Source organism: Vulpes lagopus, chromosome 1, assembly GCF_018345385.1.
Source record: "Vulpes lagopus strain Blue_001 chromosome 1, ASM1834538v1, whole genome shotgun sequence".
Classification (NCBI taxonomy): domain Eukaryota; kingdom Metazoa; phylum Chordata; class Mammalia; order Carnivora; family Canidae; genus Vulpes; species Vulpes lagopus.
In genome coordinates this window covers 87,893,913-87,917,664 of record NC_054824.1, presented here as the reverse complement: position 1 = coordinate 87,917,664, position 23,752 = coordinate 87,893,913, and the positions used below count along the sequence as shown (strand labels likewise).

At 39.6% G+C, this 23,752-nt stretch overlaps 2 protein-coding genes across 22 annotated transcripts in view; both read left to right on the top strand.

The window, feature by feature from the left end:
• PHLDB2 (pleckstrin homology like domain family B member 2) overlaps positions 1–7,189 on the top strand; it is a 219,383-nt gene extending 212,194 nt beyond the window's left edge. For all 20 annotated transcript variants that reach the window (XM_041727040.1, XM_041726996.1, XM_041727075.1 and 17 more), the window contains 3 exons: positions 638–857; positions 4,479–4,564; positions 5,380–7,189. In XM_041727040.1, the coding sequence (XP_041582974.1) occupies positions 638–857; positions 4,479–4,564; positions 5,380–5,520 (447 nt within the window). In that variant the 3' untranslated portion in view covers positions 5,521–7,189. The remainder of the gene's footprint in view (positions 1–637; positions 858–4,478; positions 4,565–5,379) is intronic.
• A 2,355-nt stretch (positions 7,190–9,544) lies between these two features.
• On the top strand, positions 9,545–22,569 carry ABHD10 (abhydrolase domain containing 10, depalmitoylase). Of its 2 annotated transcripts, none has more exons than XM_041727129.1 (5): positions 9,545–9,759; positions 13,760–13,943; positions 18,897–19,008; positions 19,332–19,472; positions 21,324–21,527. In XM_041727129.1, the coding sequence occupies exons 1-5, from the start codon at positions 9,621–9,623 to the stop codon at positions 21,375–21,377; spliced, it is 630 nt and encodes a 209-aa protein (XP_041583063.1). In that variant the 5' UTR covers positions 9,545–9,620; the 3' UTR covers positions 21,378–21,527. The 2 variants fall into 2 exon arrangements, with proteins under 2 accessions (XP_041583063.1, XP_041583054.1); XM_041727120.1 differs by having other exon boundaries at positions 9,549–9,759; positions 19,332–19,469; positions 21,322–22,569.
• Positions 22,570–23,752: the final 1,183 nt, after the last annotated feature.

The following is a 23,752-nucleotide window of genomic DNA, read 5'->3' as shown; positions in this document are numbered from 1 at the left end:
GTCCATATGTGTTCATTGGACAGCTCATGGAGTATAGCTTTGATTCTGCTTCTTACCTTATTTTAGCTTCACTTTTCAAAGTGTACATTTCTGCCTTCAGTTTCTATGAGAGAGTGTGTGTAAGCCGATGTGTACAGCTTTGGGATATCTTGCTCGGGGTGGGGGGGTGGTATGCTTAGTAAATAATGTTTACCAATCAGGTCATGTCTGTTAGGTTGTATAGATGGAAGTCTGGGGAACTTCAGAGAGAAGGAATCGTCATCTGTAGGAGGCAGCCCAGGGAACTTCATGCCTCATATGATTCCCTGTTTCTAAGTGCTAAGTACCTAGTATAAACCTCAGGTTATTAACCTGAGCATCTTGCCATTTTCTCATCTGTCCATTTCAAGGAGTAGAATCTATTCACCTGACTTTATCCACCCCTCACCCCCTCATCTCCCCCACTGTGTATTGTAGCATCCTTCTTAAAATACTATGCACTTTTTAAACTCCAAAGGATAATGTGTATCTTAAATTCTCATAATCACATGAACATTTTAATGCTTAGGCTTTTCAGTTCATGTCCACCCGTAAACATCTGTGACCTTCAATGACACAAATAATTAGCTATATATGACATGGGTCTGTGCCTTTCCAGGCTCGACCTCTGACACGCTATCTGCCCGTCCGGAAGGAAGACTTTGATTTGCGAAGCCACGTAGAGACTGCTGGCCACAACATTGATACCTGTTATCATGTGTCAATCACAGAGAAGACTTGCCGAGGATTCCTTATCAAAATGGGTGGAAAAATTAAAACGTGGAAAAAACGATGGTTTGTTTTTGATCGGAACAAGCGCACATTCTCTTATTATGCAGGTGAGTGATTTAAAACAAAAAAAAAAAGAAGAAGAAAACCCTAAGTGATCTTTTCAAACCAAGAACTCTCTGTTAAAGAGCAAAGGTGATAAGTGTCAGTATGAATGGGTTGATTGGTAAGTAATAGATTAATGACAATCTTAGCTTAGGTATATATTATTTTATATTCAGGTTATATAGTCCCAGTGATATGAAGATCTTCTCTAGAAATAATAAAAATAACTATGTTATTTAAAAAATATGAGTCTATTCTAGTTCTAAAATAAGCTGAAGTCCAAATAAGTAGTAAATGGAATTTATCTTTTTAGACCAAAACATTGACTTTTAAACTGCAAGGCTAGGAAAAAAGGTTGCCGTTTATTTATTTATGGTCCTCTGGCCTATTTAAGTCACACACAATTAGGCAGCCTTAGCTGACAGTCACTCAGCTAGAGTTTATAAACGAGAATGGTTACTGAAGCAGAGAGTAAAGCTCATCACTGAACAAGAGAACAAGTATTTATTAAGTGACTGAAATCTTTTTGGATTCTTTAAATGGTGGATTATGAGAAATATACCCTGTTGAATCTAAAAATACAGGAATATGTATGTAACTGCTTATTAAGACTTATTAAGAAGCCTCCTGGGTCACATATGAAACATGACCATTGTCGGCACAGGTGTAGCTCTGTCCTCTTCAACAACCGAAGAAAAGTAGTACCACCCCAGAGCTGATGAAGAGACTCTTCTCTCCGGTGATGGTACCAACATTTATGTGCATTGTCAAGAATTGTTATATCACTGTAATCAGTAAGAAATAACAGTCCAGTCACTTAATCTATAGTGTGAGGTCAGGATATGTTTATGAAGAGAAGGGGGAGTGACCAAGAAGCATGTGGAAGAAGGGAAACACTGGCTGTGGGGCCCCAGAATTGGGGTGTGCAGGGGGCGGGCTGTGTACCTTTCAGTTAGGAGCTCTTTGGTGGGGCTCCAGTTAATGCAGTGGCTAGCGGCCTGAAGCGAACTGCCTAACCCTCGGGGCTCCCCTGCTTGCCTCTCTCGGACTTTCTGAAAATCCAGAGATGTTCTCTTCAGTTAGTACAACAGAAAAGATCACTGAAATGATCTGTAATGAGAAATGCCAATTTAGTGTTTGCAAATATCCATAGACAAAACTTTGCCTCTGTGATAATCTCCCCAACCTCTCACCCAGAATTGTCCAAAAATAAAATTCTCATTACTAACTTCAGACAGAACAGCTTCACTCTTCAATTCTCTGAGAGCCTCGTCTCTTGGTCAGTTACTCAATTCTCGCTCCTTCTGACCATGTCAATGCATTTTTCCAAATTCAAACTTCTTGGTGATTTGTTTTTGATTTTTTTTTTTAAGAACCAAAACCTTTTTGGCATATGAATGATGACTCAGAACTGTCTTACATAAGAAAAGCAAAAATAATATTTCATTCAGCTTGTTAATATGTATATCAAATATGTATTCGACTGACCAGTGAGTCCTAGTTGGACAAACGCTGTTCATTTGGCTGTTTCCAGCCATCATTGGCTGGTCTGGTCCCCGCACTCCCACCCCCACTCTCCCCAGACATCACTAAGTGCGGGTCCACAGGAGGCCATACAGATTGCAGTTCAGGCTGGACTTGACCCCACAGGCGCCACGGCCCTTCCACTGGTGGTGGGGTAGAAAGGCACCGTGTTTGCAAAAGGAGCTGTAAGTGGTGACAAGAGCCCAAAGTCTTGACAAGAGCCAATCGTGCCCCTGGCCTCCTGCATATTAACTGGATAACCTTACAAGAGTCTCTAAAGAAAACAGAGACACAGAAAACATATCTGTAAATTGATGGGATAATGCTATGGAAATTGAATGATAAATAGCTTTATCGTGTCGGTTCGCAATAGCATTATTGATTCTCTTAGTTCACAATGTCCTTGTGAGGCCAGTATTTTTTTAGAGCTCTTGCCCATATAGGAAGTGCCCTCTAAACAAAAGTTTCATTCCCCAGTTTTATGCCTCCTTGAAACACTGATATGATTTGCTTTTTATCTTCAGATTTTGTTTTACATTTGTTTTCAGAAAATAAAGTGTTAACTGTATCCCCATTAATAGTTGCAGAATCCTTCAGAATTGAGAGCTACACTGACCTCTTTCACAGAAATTGATTGGAACCCACTAAACGTGGCATTAATTAAAACAGTTTCCTGAGGAGGAGCAAAACAAACACATGCAAATATGGCCCATGGTCAAACATGGGCAAGTAACTTAGAAAAATGCGGAGTTAAATGTCATTTAACAGCTTTTATTTTCCACTGAATTTATCGGGGCTGTGGTTTTTTAGACTAGCTTCTCATTGTTGAAAAAAAAAAGACATTCATGAGTAAAAATCCTAAAAATGGAACAAAAGTCTAATGAAAGTCTCTTTGGCATCATAAAAGTTGTAACCTTTTCCCATTGTCAAGTCTAAAAAATCTTTGCAGATTTACTCTATTCATTTATATATATTTTCAGCATAAATATGAATTCTTTCTTCTTTAATATAATTGGGACCAAATTATTCACTTTCTTCCTAACTTTTTTCACATTAACAGTATTTCAAGATTTTTCTCTGATGAGTATATGCAGATCTAATCTTTGCAGTGGCTTTGTGAATTCCACTGTATGGCCAGTCTATAGTTGAATCAGTTCCCTGGTAAAATTCAAGCAGATTTTTTGCAGCTTTCTGCTATAATGAACACAAATCCATTCGCATGAGTAGCTCATATACAATAATATTTTAGGAATGGAATTCCTGAGTGAGAGGATTTTTTGCATTTTTAATTGGTTTGTTTTCCCAAACTGCCTTCCAAAAGCTTTCTGATTTGCCCTTCCACCAGCCGGATATGATAGAGTCTTTTTCTTTGCAGCCTCATCCGTGCCTTTAAAATTCTTTAGTACGCTCACACACATTTATGATCTTTGCCAAGTTTGACTTACAAAATATTTCAAGAAGGTATTAGATCACAGAGTGTTGCTGTTTAGTTAGTGGTTTCGTTGGTTGGTTGTTTTATTTTACTTTGGTTTTTATGGCAAATTTGATGAAATCTTAGAAATGGTTTGGAAAAGTGCTGCATTGAAAGGACCTTAAATCTTTGACATGAAACTCTACTGGGAACAGGAGAAAAAGCCTGCCGGACAAGAAATTCATAGGAAAGAAATATCAGTAGATTACTTATTTTAAATTAGAAAAAAAAATCCTTCTGACAAATTTCATTACAACAGTGCTACATATTAATGTTTCCATGACAACCACTGTTTTGGAGAATGTGGGGAGATAATTTGTATCAGTGTCAGTGGTGTTTTTAGACTTCGCAAGCTAACTTGAGTATTGGTAATTCTGAGTTGTCTTTTGACTGCAGATTCACTGGAGAGCCTTGGGCAAAGTCAATTAGTCCCTGAGATTTGGGCTGATAATTACTTTTTTCTCTTGTTTTTTTTCAGTCTAGAAACTGGGCTAATGCCTTCACCTAAATTATCCAAATTAATCTTAGGTAATTTAAAAGCTAGATCAATATTTTAATAATTATAATCCAATTATAATGTTTTCAGTCCATCAGTGGTGATAAGGTATTTTAACACCATCTATTATTGCAGACAAGCATGAAGCTAAATTAAAAGGAGTAATATACTTCCAAGCTATTGAAGAAGTATATTATGATCACCTCAAGAACGCTAATAAGGTAAACACTGATTTTCAGATTTCTATCATTGAATGCATAATTAAGTTGGGAAAAAGATGTGTTTTGAACTCCAAGCAATTTAGATTTGTTGTTCTGACATAACTGATTGATATAATCATAATGATTCTAGTAAACAAACGTAGAAGTAATTAATATAGCTGATCTTTTGTGGAAAAAAAAAAGTCATGGTGAAATGAGAAAATCTTCTGGACATATTTGTTTTTTAAGATTTTACTTATTTATTTGAGAGAGAGAGCATGAGCAGGAGGCAGGGGAGGGCCAAAGGGAGAGGAGGAAGCAGACTCCCTGCTGAGCAGGGAGCTGGATTTGGGGCTCAATCCCAGGACCTGATCATGACCTGAGCTGAAGGCAGACACCCAACCAACTGAGCCACCCAGGCGCCCCTAGAAGATCCTGTTAAGTGATTTTTTTGTGAGATTCTAGGAAGGAGATACTATTTGGTTATAAGGAAGAATCTTAGCAGGGCTAAGAAGGAGAGCTATTATTTGTTGAGCTAGAGCTCAATGTTGAGCTAGGTACCCAGCTAGAGCTTTCCCTACAAAGTAGCTGCTAAGAGGATTGATCAGTGAGCTCTCTGTATGAGACTTCTGGTGCAGAAAGGCCAAAAAGATAGTCAGTCTTGAGAAATGGAGTTGGAAGTGGGGTTACAGGTTCTACTAGAGCAAAAGTAACACCAATTTAGACTTCTATAAATTAGAACTTTTAAAGAGGAAGAGGCCCTCACATGTATCTGTATTATTTAATGTAATTTCAGGACGTTAACTTCCCATTCTTTTTTCTTTTTTGGTTTTTAGAGTCCTAATCCATTACTCACCTTTAGTGTCAAGACCCATGACAGAATTTATTATATGGTTGCGCCATCACCGGAAGCCATGCGGATCTGGATGGATGTTATAGTTACTGGGGCAGAAGGTTACACCCACTTCTTACTGTAGCGAACTGGTGCAACAGTCTACTTCAGGGCGACTGCAATAACCTCTTACAAGAATGAAGCCATATTCAATCCCAGATGAAAAGACCCAACAGATCCATCCCTTTAACCGTGTATACTCGGAACTCCTTTTATATTAACAGGAAGTCACTTATAAAAGAGAAAAAGGGGGTTTTAACTCAAAGCTTCATGATAAATAGCAAAAGGACCGAAGCACCTATGAGGAAAAAAAATACTATTTTGGTAAATAGCATCACTTATAGGAACATTTCTTACAAACTATTTTTTATCAATTGTTTACTTTGGTGAAATAAACTGAATGGTTTACAAAATGTATGTACTTGGAAATACGAAATTATTTTAGCACCCCAGTTGTTGGCATTGACATTATTAGTTATCAACTGGTTTCCTAAAAAGCATTTTTCTGAAGGTTATTTTATAAATAGAAGCAAATAAGAGTTTGGAGGGGAATATATTTTAGGAGAAGTTTTGCCCTAATTATTAAGTACTGCACCTAAACCAAAGACTTGATATGACTTCTGTTTAATAGTGGTAGTTTCAGGTGATGAACTGCATTTAGTGTTACTCTACATTTTAAAATGGTACTTTGATGCCATCAGATGTCCAGGAAGTTGACTCTGAAGAGTTACCTCTGGTATAAGCTACTGTACATATATAGCAAATCACTTTTTGTAAAAGAAGAAAAGACAAAAAGTTGTGTGTGTTAAACAGGAGCAGTCTTATTAGACAGACATTCTGTCACTTTGAGCAATTTAAAATAAAATACTTCATGTTTTGCTAAAGATTTCTCCATTCCCAGTGCTGAGAATAAAAGTACCCAGGAGCTCAGGAGCTGATTTCCTTTAGGTTGTCCGTTTCCTCTTTGCTATGGAACACACGCATTAACTGCAGCCTCACGTAACGTAACGATGAAATCAGAGCTCTGTTTTCACCAAAGAACAGACCAACTAAAATCCTTATTTACGGAGGTAGCGTAGTTCTATAAAAAAGAAAATGAACTTTGACTAATGTTCTCTGTAATGTACTATTTTATTATGTATTTCTTTACAATTGGGCTTTGTTTTTGAGTTAAATCAATTTTTGTTGAATGAAATGACTTCAGGCAAGTCTCTTTTATAACGGTTTTTCAGTGCCATTTATCCTGGTTTGTCATGTTGTGTGTATTTGCAAATATGAACGTACTCTTTCCGAAAAGTTGGCAAATGAATAGAAGTAGAAAATAATGGCTTTGCTTACTAGTACGAGATGAAATGATGAGATTGGCAGCGTCCATAAAATCTTTGTCAGACCTGACGGGGTACAGTTTTTAAAAATTTACAGTGTGAGCTGTATACATGTTGCCAATAAATAGATTTTCCAACTGGATGACACATGATTTTACTTGAACAGTGGAGGACAAAGTCATGATTGCAAGAGATATTTTGATAATATGTTTTTTCAGAGATCACCCCTAAACCCTGTAATGATCTAAAAGAGTGAAATGCAATTGCTAAAATTTTGTTGGTTAATATAAAGATACGGCTTTTCTGTAATGTACTTTCTTCATAGGATTAAAAAGATATTCTAATCAGCATTATATCTTGCATGATGTAGTAAACCTTTTAAAAATGTGTGTTAAAATATGTTGCGTACGGATTAAAACGTTGACCAGATTTCACATTTGAAAATAAACTCATCTCTCTTTAGGAGTATACCTATTGGTGACATGACAGGGGATGGATTAATCAGCAAAAGTCAATTGTGAATCTCCACAAAATGATGTTTGCTAACATTATGACTTGTAGTTTTATAAACTGAAGTAATGATCTCTGGTCACATTCCTGTTGCTAACAAAGTGACCTAACGGCTGACAAATGTGACATCTTCCTGTCTTTTTACAAAGACACAATTGTTACTGGGGATTTCAAGGACTGTGCTTGCTTCTCTGCCAGGGAAAAAATCATGCTGGTGTGAAGTAAAGGGCTTTACTTGATGGTGACCTCATTTGTCTCCCTGGACTAAGGCAGCAGATTTCAGAGGGAGACACTGGCCCTGAACAATATGGCCTATCACTCCTGTTAATGAAGGCAATACTGACAGTGGATATGAAACAAATTGGTTTACTTCAAACCCATCACTGTGGATAAAAGCATCTTGACTTGACACTGGCCACAATTTTTCCTGATCTGTTATATGAATAAGGGTGGACAGAGAAAACAATCCATGGATTTCCCTGCTTTTTTTGTACAGTGCTTTTCCCACTGTGGGGACAGATCAGATTATTATCTTCATTTTGTTGTACATAAAATGCAAGACAATCAGCAAAAATAAAGGGACAGAATAGGGAAAGGAATGATCGAGAAGAATTGCAGTTATCCAAAAACCACAGTGAGAAATATTTATTATTAAGATATAAGGGATAGTGAACTGACGTGCATGGTGTACCACTGTAGCGATTTAGTTCCTTTGGAGTCTACGATGGGTCTAATGGAGAACTGGCACAACAGCTCAACAACTTTTGGAATGTGTCCTGAAATCAAGCAGCCCTCCTTGCAATCTGTTTCTGGCACTACACCACTCAAGACAGATCTATTTAATTTTTAATTATCCAACATTTTTAGTATGTCCCAATAAGACAAGTTCTCAAGACTCCAAAGATAGGCCGGATTCACTATAAGCAAACTTTGCACTTACCTCCAGCTCCAATCATTGCTCCAAACTTTATGACAACATACTAACGTGGCTTTCCTTAAGTATTATACCAGTCACAGTAATCTGAAGTAGAAATAAACGAGTTGATGAGTAGAAAAAAACCTGTTGGTGCCGACAGAGGCCCCCAGGACTAATTTGAAGGCTGCCAGAGCTAAAATTCAGAAACCCTTGTACAATTGATGCAACCATTTTTCTATTGACTATTTTTTTTTCTGCTGCTTCCTTCTAAAAATGATGCTGTAGCAGATGATATGCGTCCTTAGGAACTAGTATTATTTTCTACAGGACAGTCATAAACTGGGACCACTTGGTCAAGGACATTGAAAATGACATGTATTTTAAATTGTAATGGATTTGGTGAGATCCCTTGACAGAAGAATTTAGCGATTAACTTCCCCACCAACCTACACGAGTGCCAGTTTCCCAGCATCCTTGCCATGAATCGCTTTTTTAAGTTTTTGCCAATTTGATGGGTCAGGAAAAAAAAGTTATTTCTTTTTAATTCACGTTTCAATTAGTGAAGTTGGACATCTCCACATACAAATTGCCTATTCACAGCTCTCGTCCAATGCTGTTTAAATCATAGATTTTTTCCCCCTTATTTCTAGGAGCAAGTCGATAGAATGTTCTGTTATCTGTGCTGTAGAATTAGTTTTTCTAGACTCTCATTTGACTCGAGGGGACTTTTGCCATTGGAAAAGCTGAAATACACATGCAGTTTGTTGTTTTTGTTTTGTTTTAGGATTGGAGGGTTTCATCTCATGCTCAAGAAAGCCCTTCTATTCCCAAACTATATTCTCCCAAAGCGTATTTAAATCCCCTCAATTTTATTCTTCCTTTGAGGTCAATCATCCACTGGGATCTCTTTTCTTGCGCGTAACACGGGAGAAGGGAGAGAACAATCCAAAAATTCAGCAGTCGGGCATCCGGAGAGCTGGTGCAAAAACGAGGGGGACGGGTTTGGCAGGATTCGGGTCAGATCTCGGCAGCACTTCCGGGAAGGCTTGAAACCGTCCCATCTCGAATCGCCGCCGCCTCGCATCCCGCGCTTCCCTCCCCGGCGTCCCCCGGGACGATGCCAGGGTTTCCTTGGAACGCGGCCTCACGGCTTCTCCGGCGCCTCCAGCCACGGAACGGCTGCCTGCCCACCGAGGTCGCCGCGCCCGGGCCACTCAGCGCGCCCCAAGCCATCACAGGGGAGCCGTCAAGCGGGCGCTGCCCCGGCGAGACGGGGACGGGGACGGAGGCGACACCGCTCTGCGCCTGCGCGCTCTCGCGGGACCCTCCCCGCCCTTCCGGGTACCACTTGGGCAGTCCCGGCTTCCGGCCGGCGGCGCATGCGCAGCCCGGGTCGCGGCGCTCGGCGGCCGTGCGGGTCGGCGAGGTGCGAAGATGGCGGGGCTGCGCTTGGCGGCTCTGGGCGCCCGGGTGCCTTGCTGGAGGTGGGGCGGAGCGGCGGTCTTCGGCTTCCGCCGGGGCCTCAGCGCCTGGCTCGCAAGGAAGCCCGAGGGGACTCCGCGGTGGCCCCCAGGTCAGTGTCCGGACGGCGGGAGAAAGAAGCACGCGCGCTCGCGGACGTGCCTGTCTCGTGCGGTCTGGGGCGCCAGCTCGCAAACGCTCTCGCCGCCCGCCCGGCGGGGGCGGGAGGACGGCCCCGGTGGGGGGGGCTGCGCGGCCTGGGCGGTCGCTGGAGGGCGGTCCCCGCAGCCCCGAGCTGCGGCTGCTCTGCCGGCCTCCCCGGGGAGGCGAAGCCGCGCGACTGCAGCGCAGCCGTTGCTCGTGTCTCCCGGAGCTCAAGGAGTTTAGGGGTCTTGACCCTTTGTTCGGATGCATCACGGGAGGGGGCCTACGGCGGGACTTGGCGTCGTCGTTGCGAAGGCGTCGCCGTCGCCGTCGAGCCTCATCTGAGTTTGCCTTCCCCGGGCTCCGCGCTCAGCGCAGACCACAGTCCTTACCCTTCGGAGGAAACTGGCGTCTGCACCAAAAACGACAGTGTTTTCCTTGTATTTCCATCTTGTGAGTCTGCAGTTTCCCCATCCGGCTCCACCCGCAGTACATACGATCATTCTTTCTGAATCTTGTCTTTGAATTCTCTCCGCCTTTGTGATGTTTTACGTTTTTGACGTACAGGCTATCAGGTGCGCTTGTGCTGGGAGTGGAACCTGTCAGTGCTTTATACCCTTGGTCTTGGTTGAAATTTTTAAATGTACATAATACAGTTTAACTTATGGTTAATTGGGCAGCCGTCGGGGGCCCAGCGGGTTCAGCGCCGCCTGCAGCCCGGGGCTTGACCCTGGAGACCCGGGATCTAGTCCCGCTTCGGGCTCCCTGAGTGGAGCCTGCTTCTCCCTCTGCCTGGGTCTCTGCCTCTCTCTCTCTCTGTGTCTGTCATGAATAAATAAAATCTTAAAAAAAAAAAAAACAAGCTGATGAAATTACTCAGCTGTAAGCATGGACTTCAAGGAAAAGGAAGAATAACTTCAAGCCTGTTTGCTAACTGTATAATTTTGAGAGTCTGATTCATCCTTCATTTTGTCCTATCTCTGTCCCTTTCAGTCGAAGCTGGCATTATTTCTGCTGGTTTAACATTCTCAAAAGACCTTATGGAGGGCAGCCCGGGTGGCTCAGCTGTTCAGTGCCACCTTCAGCCAGGGGGTGACCCTGGAGACCCGGGGTCGACTCCCGTGTCAGTCTCCCTTCATGGAGCCTGCTTCTGCCGCTGCCTGTGTCTCTGCCTCTCTCTCTCTCTCTCTCTCATGAATAAATAAATAAAATATTAAAAAAAAAAAAAAACCTTACGCTTAATTGGATACAACCTAAAGGCTTGTTTATACCTAAGTTCCTCTAGTGAGGCATAGTGTGTCAGTTCATTAACTAGGTTGTGATAGCCTTTCATCTATTCAACACATCACCGAGCGTTAGTTTGAGCTAACCCTTGTTGTATACAGTAAGATCACTTATAATGTTTAGAAAACCCTGTCCACTTACAGCTCACCAAAATGAAGTCTGTTGTAATTGTCTGAGAGAGAAATTCCTGTTTTGGGAAGTGATATCCAGAAGAGGATAGGAGGGTTTTTTTTTTTTTAAGGAAATGGGAAGATGACATTTTTGCAAATGCAGTCCACCAGCCAGCATAACTGGCCCCGACTAGCCCTGGTTGTTACTAAAAGGGTTTTTTTTTTTTTTTTTAAGGTTTTGTTTATTTACTCATGACAGACACACAGAGAGAGAGAGAGAGAGGCAGAGACACAGGCAGAGGGAGAAGCAGGCTCCACACAGGGAGCCCGATGCAGGACTGGATCCCAGGTCTCCGGGATCACACCCTGGGCCGAAGGCAGGCGCTAAACCGCTGAGCCACCGGGGCTGCCCGTTGCTAAAACTTTTAATTTGGCACATTTCATGATATACTGAAACTTTGAAACACACTTACATGTAATAGGGGTACCGTAAGGCCTTTAATTCGGTTTTTTAAAAATCAGCTTCTCGGACTGCCTGGCTGGATCAGTTGGTAGAGTGTAGGACTCTTGATCACAGATTCATGAGTTCAAGCCTCAAATCCAAAATGAAAGCTTTTATCAGCCCCATGAAGGGGGCCAAGATGTTTCCATTGGCCACAATAAAGTAGAGGAAGGTTTCATTTAGTAGAAGAGATTCTGTTGGTCTAGAACAAGATTGTTAGGAAATACACAAACCTAATGGTTATTTATTTATTTATTTATTTATTTATTTAATTTATTGAGAGAGAACACGAATGTGAGTGCACACAGGGAGGGGTGGGAGAGAGAATCCCAAGCAGGCTCCACGCTCATCACGGAGCCGGATGTTGGCCTCCATCTCACACCAAGATCGTGACCTGGGCTGAAATCAAGAGTTGGACACTTAAACAGCTGAGCCACCCAGGCCCCCCACAAACCTAATTTCTTTGGAAGGAGGAGGTGGGATTATAAATAACTCAATTTTTAAAAATGTCTTTTCACCTTTTTTTAAGAACAAGTACAGATTCTGTGGTAGGGAAGAAATTTCAAAAACAACAAAATGAAGTAACCTTATATAAGGTTTGTCAGTTGTACTATTGTACTTAAATTGTGTGAAGATCGTGTACCATCCACAGCAAGCCAGACCAACACATAAAACACATAAGTGATTGCAGAGCCCCTGAGAAATCTTTTTCCAAAATATAGTACTATTATAAGTTATTCGAGGTTACTTGTAAAGAAACTGCTCTTTAAACCCACCTCACCTGAAAAATAATCATGATTGGTTATTAGCCATGGCCCATGATTTTGTGGGTGGCATGAGAGCCACCCATGATAAAGGTGAAAGTGGCACACCAGCACCCCCATCTTTGGAACAAGATCTCAAGGCAGACCAAACTTGTTTCTCCTCCAACCTGCCAAAAAGTAGAGAATGTGAAACTCCTCAAACGCTGAAAAAAAATTGTACAAAAACCTCACAAGGACAGCCCTGGTGGCTCAGTGGTTTAGCATCACCTTCAGCCCAGGGCCTGATCCGGAAGACCCGGGATTGAGTCCCACGTCGGCTCCCTGCATGGAGCCTGCATCTCTGCCTCTCTCTCTGTGTCTCTCATGGATAAATAAATAAAAAGTTTTTGGGACACCTGGGTGGCTCAGTGGTTGAGCGCCTGCCTTTGGCTCAGGGCGTGGTCCTGGAGTCCCAGGATCAAGTCCCACGTCGGGCTCCCTGCATTAGAGCCTGCTTCTCCCTCTACCTGTGTCTCTGCCTCTCTCTCTCTCTCTGTCTCTCAAGAATAAATAAGTTATTTGTTTTTTAAATAAATAAATAAATAACTTTTAAAAATAAATAAAATAAAAATAAAAACCCTCAGACAATAGACGACTAAAACTAGTGTAGATAAATCTGAACATTGATTGATAGTGTTTAGGACAGATGATACAGCAGCAACAGGAAAACATTTTTTATAAGTTTCTAGCTTTCATTGCCTTGGAATTTCCTCCTCATTGCGTATTTTGGAAGAATCAAGAATCAAGTGCCTTGCTCAAAGGCACTGATTTTGATGAGTTCAGAAAATACCATGCATAAGCTTGTGATTTTAGTACTTCAAGTCTTTTTGTTTTTCCTCTTAAATGGAAGTCGTTTTGACATCAGTTTGACAAGTTAAAATTGAAAATATGCAATTGACCCTTGAACAATATGGGTTTGACGGCAAGGGTCCACTTATACATTGTTTTTTTTTCCCCAAAAAAAATAGAGTACACTACTGTAAATATGTTTTCTATATGATTTTCCTAACATTTCCTTTTCTCTAGCCTACTTTGTTGTAAGAATACAATATAACAAAATATATGTTAATCCACTGTTATCTGTAAGGCCTCCAATCAACAGTAGGCTATTAGTAGTTCAGTTTTGGGGGAGTCAGAAGTTAACAGATGGATTTTTGACTACACAGGGGTCAGCACCCCAACCCTCGTGTTGTTCAAGGATCAATTGTATATGGTTTTCCAAAAACAGTATTTGTGAACTATAGTTTATGTTTTGTGTACTGTGTTTAGCTTGCAGACAAAAGACATCAGTCTCTTTCCTTAGTCGACCAGAGCTTCCAAACCTGGCTTATAAGAAGCTAAAAGGCAAAAGTCCAGGAGTTATCTTCATCCCTGGCTATCTTTCTAATATGAATGGTACAAAAGCATTGGCGATTGAAGAATTTTGCAAATCTCTAGGTCACGCCTGTATAAGGTAGGAACAACACGTTTCAGAGAAAATACTGCTACCATTTAGCATGGCAATGGAGAATTATTTCTGCTCTAACCAATAAAAGCAAATGGCCAGTGTTTTTATGGATTAACTTCTGTTAATGGCCTGTAAACTTCAACCTTGTGATTTAGGGTTATCGTGAATGCAACCTTTAAAAGACCTTTTTTGATAGTCCTTGTGCCACTCTGCCAATACTGACAGGAAAGGAAATTAGTGGTAAATAAACCCATTACAAATGATAATATAACATGACAGCAAGCTACTGATAATAGTTGGCTTTCTTGTAATGCCTTGTAATTATATTGTGACTTTCCATTGGAGAGTTAAAGCCTTTTATTTGGCCTTTATAACTCTATTTTTAAAATATGTATTTAAATATAGTATATGTATTTAAGAACATTGTATATTTTTCATGTCTCTTACCTAAGATCCTTTAAGTTCCCATTTCACATCGTCTTCATATTGAGCCCATTCTTTCCCTTGGTGTTAAGTGCAGTCTGTAACTCCTCAATTTATTTCTCTGGCTGTATTTTCATTGGTGTTCCCTGTCCGTATACATAAATAAATGAAGGTATTCTAAAATTAGCATTGTATAATTCATGTTTCCACTGAGTTTTCTCTTTCCCCTCACTCTAGTAGTCTGAAGATGTGGAAGCCTAAATAAGAGGGGGCTATGTGTTGTTTAACCAAAATTTGATTTCACAGTTCCTAATATTTAATACTGTTAATTATTTTAGTAAAGTAATATGCTTATTACACTGTTGTTATTAGGTTTGTTTACCTGTAACAATCATTTTATATAGTGCCTAATTTGCCAGAAGAGATAGTATGGTTTAGTAGAAAGAACACTGGCCTGGAATTCAGGAAATACGGGTATTAGCATCAATTCTAGCAATCACTATGACAAGATGAGTTGGCTGATAAACATTGGACTTCTATTCTTATCATAAAAAAGGGAGAAGTTGAGCTAAAGATAATTTCTGAATCCATTCTAGCACTAACAGCCTAAAAATCTGTTCATCTTAACTGTTAGTAGTTTCACTAACATTCACTTTATGGCTCTAGAAAATACATCTTTCAGAAGTAAAATAATAAATTAAAAAAACTTAGATTTTATTCAATATATTAGCAGAGAGTATGTCAGTTATATGGATTTAGTGTTAACTCCTTTCATCGTTAACTGAATGGTTTCATTTTCATGCTCAGAACTTTAAAAAAATCTGTTCTGACTTACCTGTTATTCTGAAGACTGTATCTTTTCTAAGTAGACTTTCTAACACTATTACTGGGTACTGTAAAAAACACCGTGAATTCTAAAATATGGCCGCTGTTCTTAAAGATCAGCTTGGGGAAGCACAAGATAAAATACATGTGAGAAATTAGGCAAAAATACTCATCAGAATATGACTGTGTCAAAAGAACAGTATACTTAATTGCACAAGTTGAGAGAAAACTGGGGATTGAAGTGATGAAAAACACTTTATAAAGGCACATTGAAGGATAGTTCAGATTTGGGTAAGAACGAGTTGTACAGGAAGGGGGACCACCTGGACCAAAATGTGAAAAATATCAGAAAAATTGCCATCATTCAAAAGAATTTGAATCAAGAAATTGCTAGTTTACTGGTTCTTGGATTTAAACTGAGACTCTAAATACTGTAACCAGTTCCCATCTCCCTATAAGACATGACATGGGTGGGTTTTCTGCATTTTGGATACATAAGAAATGCATTTGTTAAAGATAAACAAACATGATTGAATTATAATGTGTACAGACCATTAAATGGTACTGTGTTAAAACAGAGCCTAAGTATGTCTTTATAAATCTTTTTAAAACTATAGCCCTTCACTACAAAGTTTTAATTTGACTACGTTCTTTTTTATTTTCTTTTATCAAACTTTGCTGCAATCACATCAATTACTATTGATTGTCTTTTAGCTTGTTCTAGATTTTATCTTTGATACTCCAGTTTCCTAGTTTACTTTGTTGTGCTTTTGGCTGTAAGGTTTTGGACCTTGAATGAGGTAATGGTTAGTTTTGTATATTATATAAGGAATGGTACATACAGCTCTAAGAAAATGGTTTCTTGTTGTCCTGTCTCCATGCCTAACATAAGATTGAGCCAGAACTCAGGAATGTAATACATGGCGTTAGGGCTGTTATTCTCTCATAATTGTTTGTCATAGAATATTTAATTCTAGATATGGGAATATGTCCTAGAGTTGAGGCTACTAGAATAGAGTTGTGTTGCTGTGTTTTAAAGTCTTACACAGCTTAATATGTTTGAAATATCTTTGTCCTTTGATTAGGATTCAACCAGAGTCACTGTTTTTTTACTTAAACCTTTTATTATAAGTATTTTTATTTCCATCTTGCGGGGGAGAGGGGCGGTGCTCTACATGTATTCTACAAGCATCATATATTTGGAAGGCAGCTGTAAAAGATGCAGCAAATAGTGCTGCCCGATTGCCCACCAGGGGAGGGCAAAGGAGGATTGGCTGGTGCCTTCCTTCTCCTGGGTCTGTCTGCTGTGTCCCCGGGATTGAAGAGAAGTAATAACTGTGATCAGCACTTTTACCAGTGGCTTTGTTCCACGATTATCCACAGGTCCCAAATTCTTTTACTTTATATCTAAAAATTTTTATTTCTTCTTCCTCCATAACTTATAAATCCCTAAGAAAATGTTATATGCTATCTATCACATATGTGTTCTTACATGTACACTAAAAACACTAGGATTTATTAGTTTTCACTAGATTTTAAGAGAAAAACCTGAAAGCTTCATATTTGGATACAGTGATTCTACTTTTATCCTCCGCTTTTATTTACTTAGAATATGATGTGATACTTAGTGTATGAGGTTTACATGCCTCAATCTTTGGTCTCCATGAAGATTGCAGAGACAAAACTAAGAATTGTGTTTCCTCGTCCCCCACCCCCAAAGTTCTGACAGTCTCACAGGAATGATGAGGCACATTACGCACGCACACTGTCTTACAGAGAAGGTTATAAACAATTAATGGTGACTGATAAAAAATGAATTCTATATAAGTTGCATTAGATAGACCTTTTTTTCTTCAGCTTGTCTGGGAAGTTTTTCCAGCAGAGAAAAGGGGTCATTTGGACTAAACTCTGAGAGTATATGAGCTGTGAAGGTGAAAGGAAGAAGGTGTTCCAGGTAAAGGGAATAGTATGAGGCATGAAACAGGACAGAAAGCAAGAGCTAGTTGATTAACAGCAGATTGATCTGTTTGGCCAAGGTAGCAGTTGCCTCTGACGAAATGATAAAAGGTTGATCCAAGATGACCAGAAGATAATGGTCTATAAAAACAGGCTAACACGCTGAATGTTTATGTTGTATGTCACAGAGAATCACTGAAGTTAATGCCATGTCCGTATAATGTTGCAGAAGAAACCTGATAGGTATACAGTGGATCCATTTGGAGAGAGACTAGCCATAGAGACATGGAAGGCTGCTGTGATAGGCCAGGCTTACCATGACAGAGACCTTCAGTGTGATTGCAGAGACAGAGATGAGGAGGAGAAATGAGAGTGAGGGAGGATGGTACAAGCCACACAGCATTCAGTATCCTGGAAAAAACTAATCTGCATAAAACGATCTGCTTAAAATTTGCTGACTACATAATAAGAAAAGCGTTGAGTGAGTACATACAAAAGAAAGTGATGGTAGTAAGCAGGGCATGTATGTCAAAGAATGTGCCTCAAAGGCAGTGTCTTGTTTTAAAGGATGATCAGGAGCTGGAGTGGTGAAGGAAGGCTTGCCAGGCAGTGGGATAGCACGCAAAGGCTCCGCATTACGAAAGGGCTTCCCCAGGGGTTGGAATAGTTCGGTAGGACGGGGGTTTAAGGTAATCTGCAGGCATGGTATGATGATACTTCATTATCTGTTAAATTGAGGCCTGGAAAGAGAGGTGAAATGCCCGGATCACACAGACTTGGAACCTGGAGAACTAGAAAGTTCGAAGGAGAAGCAAACTAAGGGGATGAGCTGGTGTTCATGAGGTTGATTTGCCTCTTTCCCTGTCATTAATTTAGTAAATACTCCGCATTCACCACATGCAAAGTACTGGTCTAGGCCCCAGGAAAGGAATGCTGAACAAAGCAGTCTGGGCCCCCTCGTGCTTCCATTCGAGCGTGGGAGACAGACCACACCAACAGTCAGATTTCTTATAGGTCAAACAGCAACATATGCCATGAAGAAAATAAAGTTGGGTAAGGAATTTGAGGATGATGAGAGAAGCAGTTTGGGGTTGGGTGGTCACAGAAGGCATCGCTGGGGATGAAACAAACGTTGGAGCTGAAGGCCTGAATGAAGTGAGGGAGCAAGCAAAATGACTATCTGGAGGTGTCCAGTGTTCCATGTGGAAAGTGCAGCTGATGTCAAACTCCTGAGGCAAAATCATGGGTGGTGTAGTCCACGAACTTCAAGAAGGCAAGTGAAGATGCAGTTGCAGAGAAGGAACAGGAAGAAATGAGATCAGAGAGGTAGTCAGAGGCCACGTTATGGTAAGGACTGGATATTTTATTTAAAGATTATAGAAAGCTTTTGGAAGGTTTGTGCAAGACATGATTTTTGGTTTAAAAGGATCACTGACTGCTGCATGGGGAAGAGATACAACGGTAGGAAAGGGAGGCAGGAAGACTCCGGAGGAGACTGTCCGTCACACTAGTCAGTCAGAGGAGATTAGTGACATGGAGTGGCCGCTGGTGGCAGAGGGAGGTGAGAATGGATGGAAGTGATATTTGAAGGTTCTATCACTAGGATCTGCTAAAATATATATTGACCTCGGTATTTTATTTTAATATATTTTAAGCATTGTAATTATAACAAATGTGCTATGTTTCTTAAAAATCAGAGAAGCAAATGTATAGATAAATATCTAGACATAGACCTATGTTTTTCCCTTTTTCTAGGTTTGATTTGTCAGGAGTTGGAAATTCGGATGGTAATTTACAAGAATGCACAGTGGGAAAGTGGAGAAAAGATGTTCTTTCTATAATTGATGATGTAGCTGAAGGACCTCAGGTAATTGTTTTTGTTAAATCTGATTATTGACCAACCTCATGCTTTTTGAGCTGTTTCTTTAGCTATGAAAATTTAATAGTTCAAGTGTTTTACCATCAGTTTTGGTATTTGATTTAAAATAGTTCTATCATTTTCACTATCTCATAAAATGTAAGTAACCTTTTACTTTTCACTGTAATCATGGTTTTAATTCTACTTTATGCCAAATATTAAAAGTCAGAGAGCTAACAGATATAAAAGAAAAAAAGTACATACATAAGCTTTTTAGTCTGCTTACAGAAAATAAAAACTCCTCTTTAAAACTTTATAAATTTTTACTTTAGATACTAGTTGGAAGTAGCCTCGGTGGATGGCTTATGTTTCATGCTGCGATCGCAAGGCCACAAAAGGTTGTTGCACTTATTGGCATAGCGACAGCTGTAGATGGCCTAGTGACACAGTTCAATCAGCTTCCTGTTGAGGTAAGTCACAAGTAGCCTCAGTGTATAAATCCTGTCATTCTCCTGCTCCCTCTGTCTTTGAATATTTGTTCATGTGTCATTGTCCTTTGACTTCCTACGCTCGCTCATCTTTTGCCTTAGCTGCACTTTTGTACATAATCTCCTTGCCTTCTTTAAATAATTGGCCACTGTTCAAGATTTCTTTTTTTCACAGCCCCTTCAAATCATTCTGCCAAATATTTGAGCCCTGTTGATGAGATCACACTTTAAATTTCTTTTTTTTAGCAACATTTTATTAATCACATTTATCTACTTGTATCATACATCTTGATCTCTTTTTGTACCTCTTATTTTTATTTTGTGGCATATGGGAAACAGTACCTATTCTTATGATCATGTTAGACTTGGCTCATCGATGTTGAAAAAAATTTTTTTTAAGCCTGAAAGCAGCCTCAGAGCCTCTCAGTGAAGCGCTCCAAGTACACACCATCAGTCGATGAAATTAGCCATTCCTGCTTAAACACTTAGTTGGCATTTTTTTTTACTACTAATTCTCACTTTAGAAAAAAAAAAAAGTGCTTTTCTTTATTAGCATCCTCTTCAGCACATCATGGTCGAAATGAGGTTTCTGAAATAAATGAAAGTAATTTCTTTGTTAGTAGTGGACATACGTTTAATACTGGAAGGAAGTCAGCCAGAATATTAATGGTGGTTATATCCATGAGGTGGAATTATGTGCGATTACTTTTTTTATAATTTCTGTATTTCCTGTGTTTACTATAACAAGCATATGACTTTAATTAGAAACATTGTTTAAGATAAATGATCTAAAAAATAAGACAAATTATAATCTAAAATGTTAAATTTCTTCAAGAATCAAAAGATACCCTGTGTTTTATCTTAAGAGAATAAATGTATTAATGATATCCTTGCTCAGTTTTCAGGAAGTATTTGGAAGACTTCATTGTCATCCAAAACAACACATTTTTTTCTCATTCCCTAGGAATCTGAAAGGCAAAAACAGTACTTTTGTTTGTTTTAATGTTTAGCCTGAAGTTATATGTTTGATTGTCCAGAGTAACTGCCATCTTATTTTTCATTTTTAGTTCTAGGCTTTCTTTGATTCTGATTCTTTCTTTCTTTTCTCCCCTTATTCCATCCCTATTTTAATGACTTCACATATAGAAGATATATATATATTTTTTTTTTAAGATTTTATTTATTTATTCATGAGAGACACGTAGAGAGAGAGAGAGGGGTAGAGACACAGGCAGAGGGAGAAGCAGGCTCCGTGCAGGGAGCCCGACATGGGACTTGATCCAGGGTCTCCAAGATCACACCCCGGGCTGCAGGCGGCGCCAAACTGCTGCGCCACCGGGGCTGCCCTATAGACACTTTTAGTTTTGTGATCTTGAAATCTAAACATTTGTTATTCCTAAGATTTAGTTTTGTGTAATGAGAATGATACCCGAACTGACTCCAAGAAATAATTTTCCTCCCCTTCATTTTCCCTTTCAGTTGGGGTGAAGCAACACCTGAATTAAGATGTTACCTGATAAAGCTTAATCTAAGTTTGAAACCAAGCCACAGCAGTTGTTCCCTGTCAACTTTAAATGTGAAATTTAACTTCTAGATTCTTCTACCCTCTTTTGCAAAGAAAATGCAATAATAATCATTAACAGGATCTTATGAGACACTGTGTAAAGTCCTTGTCACAGTACCTTGCATCTACTGTTTAGTTATTGATTACTATCATTGTTACATTTTTATCTCTTTTCCTCTTCCTCCAGGACTGCTTTCCTTGGACTGTTTAAGACTATTGCATGTGTTAGTGTTGCATAAAAACTTTTATTTTCCTCATTTTTCTTAACAGGTAAAAAAAGAAATAGAGATGAAAGGCATGTGGGACATGCCATCAAAGTACAGTGAAGAAGGAATTTATCACATTCAGTACAGTTTCATTAAAGAAGCGGAACACCACTGCTTGTTACATAGCCCGATCCCCGTGAACTGCCCTGTACGATTGCTCCATGGCATGAAAGATGACGTCATACCTTGGCATACGTCCATACAAGTTGCTGACCGAGTAGTCAGCACAGATGTAGATGTCATCCTCCGAAAACATAGTGATCACCGAATGAAGGAAAAAGCGGACATTCAACTTCTTGTTTATACTATTGATGACTTAATTGATAAGCTTTCAACTATAGTTAACTAGATCATATTTTTAGTTGGTATGTAAACTAATGGATCCAAGAGATTAGAGGAGGGATAACAGGTGAAAGGCCCTGATATTTAGGTTTTTTCCTCTTTGTCTATATTTTGTAAATATCACATGAATACTTATTTAATGAAGTATGATACAAATTGTAAAGAAAATAGAAGTTGCTGTTTGAAAATTTTTCTCCTTCCTTCAATCCTTGATATTTTTTAATTGAAGTATAGTTGACACACAATGTTAGAATTTCAGGTGTACAACATAGTGATTTTGACAACTCTATGTATTATCCTATGCCCACCACAAGTGTAGCTACCGTCTGTCACCATATGGTGCTATTACAACACCATTGACTCTGTTCCCTCTGTACCTTTCATCCCTATGATTTATTCCATGACTGGAGCCCGTATCTCCCCTTCACCTGTTTTTGCCCATCCTCCCACCCCCTTACCTGTGACAATCACCAATTTGTTCTCTGTATTAATGGGTCTCTTTCTGATTTGCTTTGCTCTTTAGGTTCCACATATAAGTGAAATCATAACATATTTGTCTTTCTGTGACTTCACTTCACTTAATCTAATACCCTCTAGGTCTATACATGTTGCATGTTGTTTTTTTTTTAATAAAATATTTCCTGCTTTTTATTCAAGATATGTTCACCTGCTAAATGCTTACGTTAACTGGGATAGCTCTTAATTGTGTTCTCAGAATTGTTAAGAAAGTTTGATTTTTTTTTTTTTTGGTCTTTTGTCTGATGTCAGTTCTGTACAGAGATTTGTAAAATTGCTCCTGATTTTAAAATGCAGTTCACAAAATATAGGACAATATTTATTGAAATAAACCTGAAATGATCAGAAAAATGTCTGAAGCATAATAAAGTTCAAAAAGTGAGGATATACTTTATATATTATATTCTGCGTGTTATGTTTGAACTTAATGTTATCTGTTTTTAAATGTTCAAAACTTTGCAATGATATAAAGAAAATATATCATTTCTAAATTTTGGCTTATATGCCATTTAAATGGGGGGATTTGATCTTGATGTAGTACTCTAAAGAGGCAACTTATCTTTCTATATAACTGCCTGCCTGCAGAAACATTCCTTTACTATTATGTGCCTTTAATAACAAAGAGCCAAGTGACTCCCATCTAAGTCAGAGGGCTTCCTGAAGTGCGGAGATAGTAAGAAAATATGAACTGCAATTAGTACAAAGGTGTTTTTCAATAACTAAAATGGGCTTACACCGTAGTGAGCCTTGATATCAATGAGGTGGTGTCTTTTAGCTTTTAAATTTGGCTGTACTTTATTTAGCCTGCTTAAGTTGTGTCTGTCAAAGTAAAATAAATTGATAACATGACCTACAGAAAGAACATTTTTGGGATAAAATTCCCATGCCAGAGAACGCTAAAATAGCAAGCCCGACTGCGTAGACTCAGCGAGACCAGCTTACAAGGTGAGCCCTTGGCTGGCGTCTGGGAACTTGACTTTTAGGAGGTTTCCACCATCCCTGGAACTGGTAAAAGTGGCTCACTAAACTGTCTATACTATATGAACGGTATGGTTTGTGCTCAACACCTTTCTGGGAGTCTGGAATTGTGATAGGTACCAGACAGAGGCTTAGTGGCCTGCTCCCGATACCTGGGCACTGAGTATCACAAGCTTACCTGGTGGGCCTTTCACATGTATGGTCACAACTGTTACTGGGGGAGTTTCGGCATGACCACTGGGAAAGAATTCTTGGAAGCTTGTGCCTAATTTCCCCAGACTTCACCCCATATGTCTTTCCTTTGCAGATTTTGCTCTGTATTCCTAGTAAGTCATAGCCGTGAGTAGAACTATGTGCTGAGTCCTAACAAATCGTCAAACCTACAGGTGGTCTTCAGGACCCCGGACACAGATACTAAAAAGGGGAATGTCCTACAGGACTACAGTCTATGAGTTATACTGAACAAAAATCACTTACCAATCAAATAGACATGAATCATGCGTATTCCTTGATGCCTAGTGCTAGCTCGAGTGGCAGGTGGCAGATGGCAGGGTGGCTATGCCAGGGCCTGCTCCACCCAGACATTGCTAGGCATGAGA